Source organism: Lichenostomus cassidix, chromosome 4 (assembly GCF_008360975.1).
Source record: "Lichenostomus cassidix isolate B80296 chromosome 4, HeHo_3.0, whole genome shotgun sequence".
Lineage (NCBI taxonomy): Eukaryota > Metazoa > Chordata > Aves > Passeriformes > Meliphagidae > Lichenostomus > Lichenostomus cassidix.
Genome location: NC_139484.1, coordinates 3,137,333 through 3,149,844, shown reverse-complemented (window position 1 = coordinate 3,149,844; position 12,512 = coordinate 3,137,333). Strand labels below are relative to the sequence as shown.

The 12,512-nt window shown below is 46.1% G+C and overlaps 1 protein-coding gene across 2 annotated transcripts in view; it reads right to left on the bottom strand.

Moving 5' to 3' along the window:
* Positions 1 to 6,314, bottom strand: part of MAML3 (mastermind like transcriptional coactivator 3) — a 242,736-nt gene extending 236,422 nt beyond the window's left edge. For both annotated transcript variants that reach the window (XM_085057634.1, XM_085057635.1), the window contains exon 1: positions 4,547 to 6,314. In XM_085057634.1, the coding sequence (XP_084913760.1) occupies positions 4,547 to 4,990 (444 nt within the window). In that variant the 5' untranslated portion in view covers positions 4,991 to 6,314. The remainder of the gene's footprint in view (positions 1 to 4,546) is intronic.
* Between the last annotated feature and the right edge of the window lie 6,198 nt (positions 6,315 to 12,512).

Sequence of the window (12,512 nt, the reverse complement as noted above, 5' to 3'; positions counted from 1 at the left end):
TGGCCTGCCCATCTTCCTTCCCTCAGCTAGAAGGGCAGTGTGATCACTAACTTCTGGAAGGCAGTGCATTCACCCAAAATGGGAAAAGAGCAGGATTGGAAAATACTGTGTATTTCCAGCCATGTTTTCTCTGAATTTAAACTAATTCTGAATTGACATAGCATGCTTTGGCAGGGGAACAGAAAAGATGATCTAATAGGTCATTTGACTTCTGTCTCTAATTTCTCTGATCTAAATAACATTTTAGGTTTACGGTGTTTAAAACACAATTTCCTAAGGACTGGGTTTAGGGTTAAAAATGGTCAGTAAGACAGTAGCTATCAAACCCATAATAATGCTAAATTAAAAAAAAAAAAGTCTTGAAGAGTCTTAAAATAGGAAAAGGTAGCTCCAGCCTCTTTATACTTCACAAGAGAGTTCAGATGCAAATAAATGTGCACTAGAAGGCCAATGTGATAACTACATGTCACTGGACAAAAAAAAGCAGTTTGTAGTGACTTTTGAGCTACAAACATTATGAAACTAAAACATGTGAGGGGAAAGCACACCTGTGCACATTTCTTGTGTTCTTTCTTGTGTAAGAACAATAGTCACAAGCGTAAGAAACAGAGGTGATGTAACTTGCAATATTTATTATATATTTGGCTATTACATACTAAAAATACATTATTTGTCATTTATTCCAGATATAATATATCTGTATACACACACACACTACCTCTGAACCCCACACAATAATATGGATGCAGAGCCAAGAAGACTCCTGCACTAAGAAGGAAACAAGAAAGCAGATTAACTCACAAAGAACCAAAGAAGTGATATAATGTGTTGATATTTCCTGGAACCAATCCAAAGATGAGCAGCAGAGTTTTGGATAGATTGCAAATTTTCCTAATACTTCCTTTGAAAACCAGGCTGGTACAGCATTTTAATAATCCAACTCAAAACCACAGAAAACAACTTTGTTTTTTTCCAGGTTGTACTGGGCTGAGGGGGAAAGGTCGCCACAGACATTTATAAACTATTTTAATTCCTGTGCACATCCCAATCAATGCCTGTGTGGGAGCAAACCCACCATCTTCCTCAAGTAAAAGAGGTTGAAATAGTTATAAATTCAGGTATTTCAAAATTTAGCAAGTGAAAGCTTTGTCTACAACAAGGCACAAATTCAGGGTAGATCAGCAACTCATGAAATACAGCCAAGTCTATTCTCCTACACCCCATTTTGACAAAAGGCTCCCATTGATAAGTTCTTGTCAGTTGACACAGAGTCCTAAACAGTGAAAATTGCACAGAGTCTTCCACGAACTCTGGGAGGGAGTGTGCAAAATGTGGGGGTGGCAAAAAGAACCATTGTACAAACTGGATTGCTTGTACTCCATCCAGTGAAGAAAATCAGGGTGCATGTCTTAAATAATCATCTTCTAAGGAGGGGTTTTGTTACCTAGCTTGCTGAGGACACTCAGCATGTGTCAGTAGCAGGGTCTGGGAGGGTTTGCTGGGTGATTGGCTGCCCGGATCCAGCACATCTCCCTTCCCTTCTCAGCATCTCCCAGTTTGCAGGACACACACACACACACACACGCGCGCGCGCGTACAAACGGGGAGAGAGAGAGAATAGTTTCCTTTAATTTTCCTTGATTAAAAAAAAAATACTAAAAGTATTTCTTGCTGTCCTCATTGCCTTTGTTGTCATCTAATCTTGACAGCTTCATTTCCAACTCATGTGCTTGAATAATGTGAAGGAAGAATTTAATAATGCTTTTTGTGCGAACAGTAAAGCAGTAGCAGATCTATGACTGTTTCACTGTAAACCTCTCCACTGGAGTTTACCAGATAATAAAGATGGGAAAAAACCCCTAGATGTAGTTAACTTTTTTCTCATGTGACAAAAAAAAAAAGAAAAATTTAAACTAAGTTGAACTGTTTTGCTAAATAAAATTTAAGATGCACATAAACAGTTAAACTTACCACACTGTTATGATTGCTAGAAATCAAGAAGTTTTGGGGTTTGCATTTGGTTTTGCTGCAAAATCATAGATGTCTCAGAGAAAATGCTTTTCAACTGCTTTAAAAAGAGTCATTTCTTGGGTTTTAAGTATTGCTTTCATGGTTCCATGGATATTCCCTAATGTTCTTAGACATTAGTCAAAAATCATAATTAACGCTTTACAAGTAAAACAAACCAGATGATGCTTCTAAATTTTTGGCAACATTTGTGTATTTTCTTTTAAAAAAAGATGGAAATGGATCTTTTTTGTAACAAGGCAGTAGAATTTATCTTTTTAAAAGCATAGTGCACATTGAGTATATTTAATTAACATGAAGATCATAGCACAGGAATTGAGTTATGATGAATTTCACAGCAAAGTACCCCTTAAGTAAGCTACTCTTAGCTCTTCAAATGTCCCGACCTGAAAGAACCGAGTAAAAGTGAAAGCAGAAACTGCATTTCCTCGTTTTGTTACTTTGTTTCTACAATTTTCACATTATAGCTTGGCTTTGTGCGCCTGTCCCACATCTTCAAGGGAAGGCCAACAAACAACCTGCTTATCCAAAATCCTGGCTTTAATGCTCCAGCGCCGGGGTTTGGGAATAAGCGGAAAGGACAACTAGCCAGGGTCCAAAAGCAGCGGAACTGCTCTGGAGCTGGACGGGGACACACCGCACCACAACGCCGCCCTGGAGAGACGTCATTCTGAGAATGTCTCCTGAGCCTCTAGCCCCCTTCCTGTACCTTGTGGGAACGAGAGGAGATGTGCAAAGGGATTTGAGGACAGTTGGGCTGACGAAAAGATAGTCCCTCCGCGTGGGGTTAAGGGAGTGACACTGTTGCTGCCCCGGGAATAGGCGTAAACCGAGGCAAAGTATTGCGGAGCGGGGTGAATTTAAAAGCCTCAGCCCTGCAGAAAGGCGCCAGAAGGAAGGGAAACACGGTTATGCCTCGCTGGTAATATCAGGAAAGCAACAAGATGTCAGTGAGGTCTCTCTGCTTCCTGTTTGCGAAGCGCACACGCACGCATTCCACCAGCCCCGGCGCTTTGTGCGGCTCCTGCCCGAGCCCCCCCGGCCCCGCTCCCCGCCTCCCGGCTGGCCTCCCCGGGAGATGCGCCGGGCTGCCGGGGGCTCTGCTCCCGAGGAGGCCAGGAGGCGGGGGCAGCGCTCGGCGCCGAGCTTTTGTTTGCCGCCGGCGAAGCGATCCCCACCTCCAGCCACCCCCTCCCGAGGAAGCGGGGCTGGGGGCAGGCAAAGCGCTCGGCAGGACAGCGGGAAGGGTGCTGCCCGCCGGGCTGCGCGGCGTCCCGCAGGGGAGGAGCTGTCCGGCACCGAACCGGCACTGCGGTGGGAGCTGGGCGGGCTCGGCGCGGCCCCGGAGAAACGCACGGCTCCCTCCTCTCACGTACGGGGGGCCGAGAGCAAGGACCGCCACCGGGACGGCCGCCTCCCCGCCGCTTTGTCACAGAGCCTCCCCCCGGCGGGGGCCGCCAGCAGCTGCCGCCCTGCCAGACCCTCCCGCACGGCCGCGCCTCCCCGCGCAGCGGGGGAAGGCGTGAGGGAGGGACGTGCGAGGCTTGTAAACCACATGCTGCCATCACACCTCCCCTCCTCCATCCCTCCCCCCCGCCGGTCTCCGCCGCCCATTGTGCTCCCGGCAGACGGAGAAGACCCAGCTGCCCCGTGCCCGCCCCCGAGCGCCGGGCACCCCCGCCCCGCCGCGGGGACACGTCAGGACACACACGCGTGTCCCCCGCGGCACAGCCGCCCGCCTGCCCTCGCCGGCCGGGACGAACACCACCAGCCCCCCCCACCAGAACGACCGGCGGGCACGACCTTCTATAAATAAGGCTCTGCCGGAGCGCGGAGCCCTGCTCCCCCCGCACCTCCTCTTATTATTCATCATCGGTGCAGCCTGGGAGTGGGAAACTCCGCTTCCTACTTGCCGCTACGCTCCTACCGGCGCAGCGCCCGCCCCCTTCCCCCCCTCCGTTCCTCGCTAAGCTCCTTAAAACCCAAGGAAACTTTGGGAAGCGATTCAGCTCGCGTGGGGAGCCAGGCTGCTGCACGCCGGGGCAGCCCAGGAGAGAATCTGCCCAGCTTTCCCTCCTGCCGCCAGCCCAGCCTGCGGAGTCACCTTCCACCTTCCTCCCCGGCGGGGTTTTAAGGCGGCCAGCCCCCCGCGCGGAGAAGCCGTGGGGAAACACGCGCTCTCTCACACACACACACACACACAAAACCCTCCCCCGGCTCTCGGCAGCCCGCGGCGCACGCCCGGTACCGCTCCTTCCCTCTCGTCCCAGAGCAGTTCTACCCTTCCGAAAAGGACGGGGGAAAAAGTTTGGTCCGCTCCTCCCACCCCAGCCTGAGAGAAGTTGCGAAGTGTCCCGGCAACCCCCGCCCGCCCGTCCCGCCAGAGACCCTGCGACAGCCAAAGTCGAGTGGAGCCCCGTTCCCCCTTGAAAAGCCACGGGGGCGACCTGCAGATCATCCCGGCGAGCGACGCGGAGCGGACAGCCACCCCTTCACCCCCGGGCCCGCGTCCCCTTACCATAATCAGCGTGTGGTTCCTCTGCTCCGCCGTGGCGGGCTCAGCATCTTGCTGCTGCTTGCTCTGGTGCTGCTGCTTGCTGCCGCCGCCGGTGCCCGTTTTCTTGGCCCTCTGCTCCAGGGTCCGCTGATAGAGGCTCACCGTGTCCCGGCGCTCCAGCTCCAGCTGCTCCGCCTGGGCTTGCTGGTATCTGCTCTCGCAGTTGACATGATGCCGCCGGCAGCCCTCGATGCGCTGCCTCAGCCGCTCCACCACCGTGCTGTGCTTGGGAATGCCGCCGCTATTAGCGTTATTGTTACCAGGAGCGGCGGCAGGAGGGCCGTGGGGAGTGCTGTTAATCCCGATACCGGCCCCGCCGGCCCCGCCGAGGCTGCTGTTCAGGTTATTGTTGATACAGATACTGCTGCCATTCGCGGCAGCAGCGGGGGCTGCAAAATCCCCCATCCTCGTCCCCGTGCACACTATTTTGGAGGAACTTTTAATCCTACACTTCACACACACACACACAGTCTCCTCCGGGGTCCTGATGGGATACTTTTTAGAGAACCGGGGAGGGGGGGGAAGGGGGCACCATCATGTATCAGGGAAACAGCGATCCCAAGCAAATGTTTCTCTTTCCCCCCAGCCAATCCCTCTCGAGAAGCTCCAAAACATTAAAAAGAGAGAGAGAAGGGGGGGGGGGAGGAAAATAAAGAGGGAAGGTGCTAAAAGGTTATCACCAGCAACACTACCAGCAAACACACACACAAAGCACAACAAACTAAGCAGCAGCAATTTGGGTTAGCGAACTCCAGGAGATATCAGACCAGTTCCTTTCCTCCTCGTTCTTTTTTATAATCCATTATTTCAAAACAGATTCCATGAGATTTCCCGAGATTTTGCCAAAAGCCTTCTCTCCCCATGGATAAGGAGAAACACGCGCCCCTCCACATGCACACACATACACACCCGTTCACACGCACGTTCGCACACACACATCCAAGCACAGGCACACGCTGGGCACACACGGCACACTCACTCGCACTCCCCGGCATCAAAAGACAGGCACAGCCGCTTGCTTATTGTATTTTTCTTCTAGAAAAAAGTTTTGGTGTTTATGCCGCACCGTGTTCGCAAAGTACTTTGGCTGCTCAGTTGCATTTCGACAGGAACCTAAATAGCAAATCCTCGGGCTGGGGAAAGTAAACACATGAACAATCCGGGCCGAGCTGGAGAGGAAAAAAAAAAAAGAAAAAAGAAAAAAAAGTAGCGCTCTGAAGTCTCTGCCAAACGCCGAGCTGATACAGCCTAGCGCTTTGCTCTGCCGTGCTGGCTGCTGCTCCTCCTGCCACCATCACAATGATCAAATGCTCTCCTCCTCCACCTCCTCCTCCTCCATGCCAGCGGAGTGATATCAGGACAGGAGCGCTCAGTAAACACCGCAGCAGCGGCGGCGGCGGCAGCGGCAGCGGCAGCTCCTCTGGGCCGTGAGGCAGACCCGGGGACAAGGTGCAAAACCCGGCACGGACGACGCCCAGCAGGAGCGGACATGGCGCTTCCCCCGTAGCGCTCACGCCCGGCGGCGGCGGCGGCGAGCGGGGCGGGAGGGGCGGCGGCGGCGAGGGGGGCGAGCGGGGCTCGACACCTGCCGGCCCGCGGCCTCCCGCACCGCGGGGCCGGGCGATGCCTCCCTGCCGGCACTCGGTGCTTCCCTGCCGGCACTGCCTCCCGGCCGGCACACGGGCCCCGGCGGCGGCTGCGGCGCGCCGTGCCCGCGCTGGCTCTGCGGAGAGGGCAGCGCCGGGCCGAACGGCAGGGCTGCCGGGCGGCAGGGCTGCCGGGCTGCCGTAGCCCGCGTGTGCCCGAGCGGCGTGTGCCGCCTTTCCCTTCTGTGTCAACTGTTGCATAATGAATGGGAGCGGAGCGCGGAGCCCTGCGCCTCCCCGGCACGGGGCTGAACTTTCTATTTTAAACAACAGAAGAAACATGACACGTTGGGCAGGAACATTTTTCCGAGCGAACGGTGGCTGCCTCCACATAGAGCGCGGGTGATTAATGGATCAAGAATAACATCCCGGGAATCTAGTTTTAAAGCATTTTACAGACAAAGCTATTGCACCCACAATTGTCATTGATTGTTATTTTCTACCTAGCCCTATGAGAAATGCACTTCCAATTTTTTTAATACACCTATATGGAACAGAACCTATATATCTCCGAGAGACACCCTTGTTCTCTAACATGCAGCTGGATAGAAAGAAAATTGGGAACTCATGCATTAGTCATGAGATCTGATTTAAACAATATTCATTTTTGCCACTGCAGATTAGCATAGGATACTATTTCTAAGATACAGTGGTAAAGAGCTGTCTTTGTCTTCTGTAAGAGCTCAGCTGTATGAAATTTGGGGTTGATTTCATGACTACTGCCACAATTATGGTGAGATGGAACATAATAGTGGACAAATAAAAATAGCAATTAGTACCTTCCCTACGTTGGGATTAACAAACACGTCTTCCTCCACAAAAAAAACTTTTCTGTAGTATCAATTCGGGAACCGCAGTGAAGTTCTTCATGATCACTGATTACTACTTTATCACAGAACAAGCAGGGGGAACTTACAGCTCTGCTCTGAAGCAGTGTATGAGCGCGGAGAAACCACAAATCCTGCATCAATTACAGAGACTCGTGCCTCTCTTAATTTGGAGCCGGGAGATGAGTTGCCAGCTCTCCAGTAACTATTGAATTGAATAGTTAAGATTCAATGCAAGAAGAGAGACAGCAGGAAAAAAAAAAGCTGGGGGGACTTGAGGTTTTGTTCTTTTTTAAAAAAATATTATTATTATTGATTGAATGATTTTTAATTGAAATGGAAAATGTCGTCAGGCCAGGGAGGGAGAGGGCTGTGAAGTGGGTTTAGCTTGGAGCGAGCACCTTTTGGATTCCTCCGCAGTGCCCTCTGCAGCCCGCAGCTCGTGTGCTGCAGCCTAGCCCCGCGGGCTACGCTGCACTTGAGTCCAAAAAAGGAAGTGTTTCTTATACCCACAGAGTCAGAAATACATGTAAAAGCAGTGGCTTTCTTACAGATTGCTTTTCTGTGTGTTTTACAGAAGTTTTCTTCTTTTCCTGCGACTACAATTAAGAATATTTTTCAGTTCTCTGAAGTCATACAAACACACCTTAACTTCCAGTATGTCACTTTGGCAGCTGGCAATGTGGTAATTTTTAAGTGTATACTGTATTGCTATAGAATTTAATTCCAGCCTATTAAAAATGTAGGAATTTTTCATATCTCAGTTAGGTACCTTGGTTCTGCCAGGCTGCACAACCCAGAGGTGGTGATATGAGTAAAAAAGTTTTGGAGTAACCAGTGTTTGGTGTTAGAAGTTTTGCAAACAAATCAATCACCAGTTTTGTGGCAATAAAATCCCAACCAACCAAAGAAAGGAAGAAAGAAACAAAACACAGAAAAAAACCAAACCAAACCAAAAACCACAAAAAACCCCAACCCCAACAACAACAACAAACACAACAAAACCCCTCCATGTGGATTCATTAAAAAAAAATTCTGATTAAAAGATATTTTTTCATTGGCCGAGGTTAAAAGGAAGCTGAGTAAATATATATTTCCCCATTCATTTTAACAGCACATTGATGATTCTTGCATTATTCTACCACACAACCTTTTATAAGAGAAGGTGCTCCCTCCTATATCTAAAAACAATCAATAGAATCAGCATTTCATAAAAAATGGCAGTTATGCTCTGTTATTTTACAGCTGTTATCCAGCACCTAAAAGATAACTAAAAATTTTCTTCTGACAGGAGGTTTTTCTTTTAAAGTCAAGTATTAAGTGGCAATTGTAAAATAGCATAACAGATAAGATTTCACAGTTCATTTTTGCATCATTTATGTTAAGGACACTTACATAAACAATTACCAGCTTCTGAAAACCCAAAGTAAAATGAACTATTTAGTGAACAATTTAATTCTATTTTTTGTGAAGGACAATACTTCTGCTAATCCTCTGAGTCTGAATAAATAAAAACAGGAAACAAATCTCTCATATTATAGCCTGGACAATGCAAGAAATAGAGAGCTCTCAATTTCATTCTAACTACTGATTATTGTCTTTAAAGCAGATGTTCTTCACAACCTTGACCAAACAACTCTGTTCTATAGTCAGACACAAGCATGGACTCAATTGTGATTGTGTGTGCACTTACATTTATGACCATGGACTTACAAGTCATAAATAAATGTTGCTATAGAACCATATATATATTGGTTCTACAGCATGGACCAAACACCTCTTCTGTAGGAATTCACTTTGCATGCACAAATGTGTATATTTGCTCTATAACTTTTATTTTTTTTCCCTGTCTGCACATCAGCTTTGGAATACTATTTTCACAACTGGAATTTGAAAAGAATGAAATCTATCAGAATACTAAATTATGTAAGGTGAACTTGCTGATGGCAGCAGATGAACACTAATGCCTACTGATATCAGCTGACAGGACACTAATTACCAGTCACAGGAGATGATTGCTTGGTGAGGGATCTATTCAGTGAGTTACAATTTTGAAAAATTATAAAGCATGGGCCTGATCTGTGAAAAGATACACAGTATGAAAATACAGCATACGTTCTCAAGATGATTATCATGACAGAGATCTGTCTAATTAGGAAGAAACTATTTTAATGCTAAGATATGAAAGAGCCCAGCTGGGAGAGGAATTTAGAGGAAGACACAGAAACATGGCTGTTAAGCTGACAGCAAGTGCAGCCTAAGCATGTTCCAATGACAGCTTCTAAAAAAAATTCATCTCAACATTTAATCAATAGTGATTTCAGAACAAGTACAGCCTTACAGATAATCTAGCTAGTCATATTAGTGGGAGGGGCTCCATAAATAATACAGAAAATACGCCTTTGCAGAGCAACATACCACTCTCCTTTGGTCAGCTGAGCTAGAGGGTTATCCAGTAGATGGGCAACATGAAAAATACCACAGTGAGGACAAATGGTAATCCGACTCTGTTAGAAACCACACTTTAGTTCCTGGCACTGCCAGACAGGTTGCAGACTCCAGTCATTGTGACAGCAAGTTTCAAACTTTGGGCAAGAGATTAACCTTCACAGTGGCCACCTGGGCAGAAACCTTTCTGAAAGCTGCTACTATAATTAAATGGTTTATGTCTAAATCAGTGGATGACATGGTGAAAGAGGTGTCTGCTGGAAGGTCAGCCTTGAGGCAACTACACAATGTGATCACTGAATAACTTTGAACTTCTTGGGTCTGGAAGGAGCAGCCTTCTTACACATTGAAAAGGGCTTCAGAGGATTTCTGCTGAAGGTTCTCTTGGACACAGTGCTACCTAACTGAGCAAAGCAGATGTGCTTCTGTTACTACCACAAAGTGCATGTTGCCTAATACATCCGTAGTCAAAAAAAGAATAATAATAATGTCATTTGGAGATTAGTTAAAGCAAAAGCATATATTGACGGTTGACTGAAGACTAAAAACCCCACAGCCTCCTTGAATGGATGTATCTGTGAAATCCAACTACAGCAGGGCAAAAGTTCTCATGACAGCTGAGTGGCCACAAGCTATGGCTGCCAGAACATCCAGAGCTTCAGGAATTCTTCAAGAGATGAACTGAGTCTGGAGCAAAAAAACTTGCTCTAAATAGTTAAGGAAATAGTCATCAAGGCTGCAGAGGAACATAAGAACAAAACAATAAAGGGAGGAAGGGGAAGCAACAAAGAAAACCAGAAGCAAGTTCAAATTGCAAAAGGCAGAGATTTAAGGCATTGCAGGAAGCGGAGTGATCACTATGTGTAAATGCAAACAAAATCAAAACACCCTCAAAACACATTTTCCAGCTGGTACATGTCAAGTTGTGGAACACGGGGAATCCAAAACAGAATTTTTACAAAATCTTTCCACTTTGACCAACACTGAAAGCCCCAATTCAGCAGGTATCAGAATAGGACAGGCACGTGGATTGAGATACACACATACCTAAGCACCCTGCTGAACCAGGGCTGGAAAAATATGGGAAAGAAATGCAAAATGTGGCTTGTTCTCTCCTGTTCTGATCACCCATATGACACAATAACAATACAAAAAAGAAAAGTAAAAGCCATGAATGGGCATTGTTACCCACGCACTATTCTGTCAGATTAGTGTTATTGCAATACATCTTAGTTTAGGATGAATTCAGATAATTCATCCTGATATGCCACAGTATGTCCTTCTGTTAATTTGAAGGTCTAGTTTGATGCTAACAGCTGTAGGAGATGGAGATCCATGGAGATAGCTAACTGAGAGCTTGAAGGGGGAAAGGAAAATCATCAGTCATGCACAGGCCCCATCCCAGCCTTTGATCTGTCACACTGATTTCAAGAGAATAACTGGGGAGGCAGGGGAGTGGAGAGGACACAATGAGGAGAAAGGACACTAGGAAAAATCCCAGAGAGATGATTCTGGAGACTCCTAGAAGCTTTCACTAGAAATATACATGAAGGAACTAAAATTTCTCATAATTCTTGAACTGAGTCGCCCACTGCTTCTCAGTAATGACTGTCCCATTTCAGCTCAGCCTAAATTCATAGGGCAACAAATAAAAAATCCCCTATCACTAAAATCAAATGCCCAACTTTGGTGATGAGGAATCGCTCAGGGGATTTTTTCTTTCTCCACGGCAATTCCTGTTTAGATGTCAGCCATTTATAAGAATTTCAGTGTGAACATGATAGCTTTGAATTTTTTGAGCCAGAAGAATGACTGAAGCTACTGAAAACTATCATTTATCCTCCTTCATATGGGAAACTGAAAATTGTTCTGCAATCCTTGGCATAATCAATCAAGTTCAAAATTAAAATAGGAACATTTTTATAAGTTCTTAAATTACAGGGAAACAGAAATAAAGGGTAATTTTCCACAGTGGTAATTTTTTGTAAGTTCAACAAATTCAAAAAGGAATTTTTCAAGGAATTCAAAAAGTTCTTCAAGAAAAAGAAATACAGTATTTTGTTCCCTGGGCCAATGTGCTGACTGACAACAGCGTTATTTCATTGAAACTGCTACCGTTTAGAATCTACAAATAAACCTATATATCACATACATTTACAAACCTGTATTAAAAATACATCACTGAGCTTGCAGCCTTGCAATGAGTTTAAAACCACCAAAATCAAAGCACTTCTGCAATCTTTCATCAGCTTCCTTGCACAATCCACAGCATGATGAAGTCTTCAAATACATTGTTACACACTCTTGTTCCACAGGATGTTTTGTTTGTTTCATTCTCTACACTGAATTGCCAGTACTCACCAGTGAGGAGCAATTTAATTTTTTTTTTACCTTTTAGCTCCTCATATCACCTCATGGATATTTACTAATTTAAACCTTGTTCATAGACATTGATTTCCTGAGAGTATCCAGCTCTCCTTCTCCAGAGTGTTTCACTTGTACCAATAAACTGATTTTCAAAATTCAGGGCAAGTGAGAATACAGTGCCCTTACATTAGAGAGTGGAGATTGAGAACAAAGAAATTAAGCTTAAGATGTTTTGCTAAAATGCCCCAGTTGAGCTGATTTTTTTAAAGGCTTACACAATTCAGAGCACACAATGTTTTATAAGAGCAGCCCACATCAACATCAGTTGAATCTGTAGGTGCTTAGCACTTCTGCCAGTCAGAACCCTCTCCTCAAGTCAGGTATGTGGAGAGTAGGGAGTGCAATTATGATCATCTGCAAGAAGCAGAGTTTGCTTGAACTGAGTAGCATCACGTAAGAAAGCTCAAACATTTAATCTCAAACATATACAGTTCAGTGAATTACAGAAAACCAGAAATTAGACCTTATAGGAAAGAAAATAGTACATACTGTTTTTCTGGTAATATTTTAAAAGAAATCTTTTTGTCCCACTTTTACTGTAGACACACCTTTCAAATGGCTTTTGCTGCAGCTAAGTCA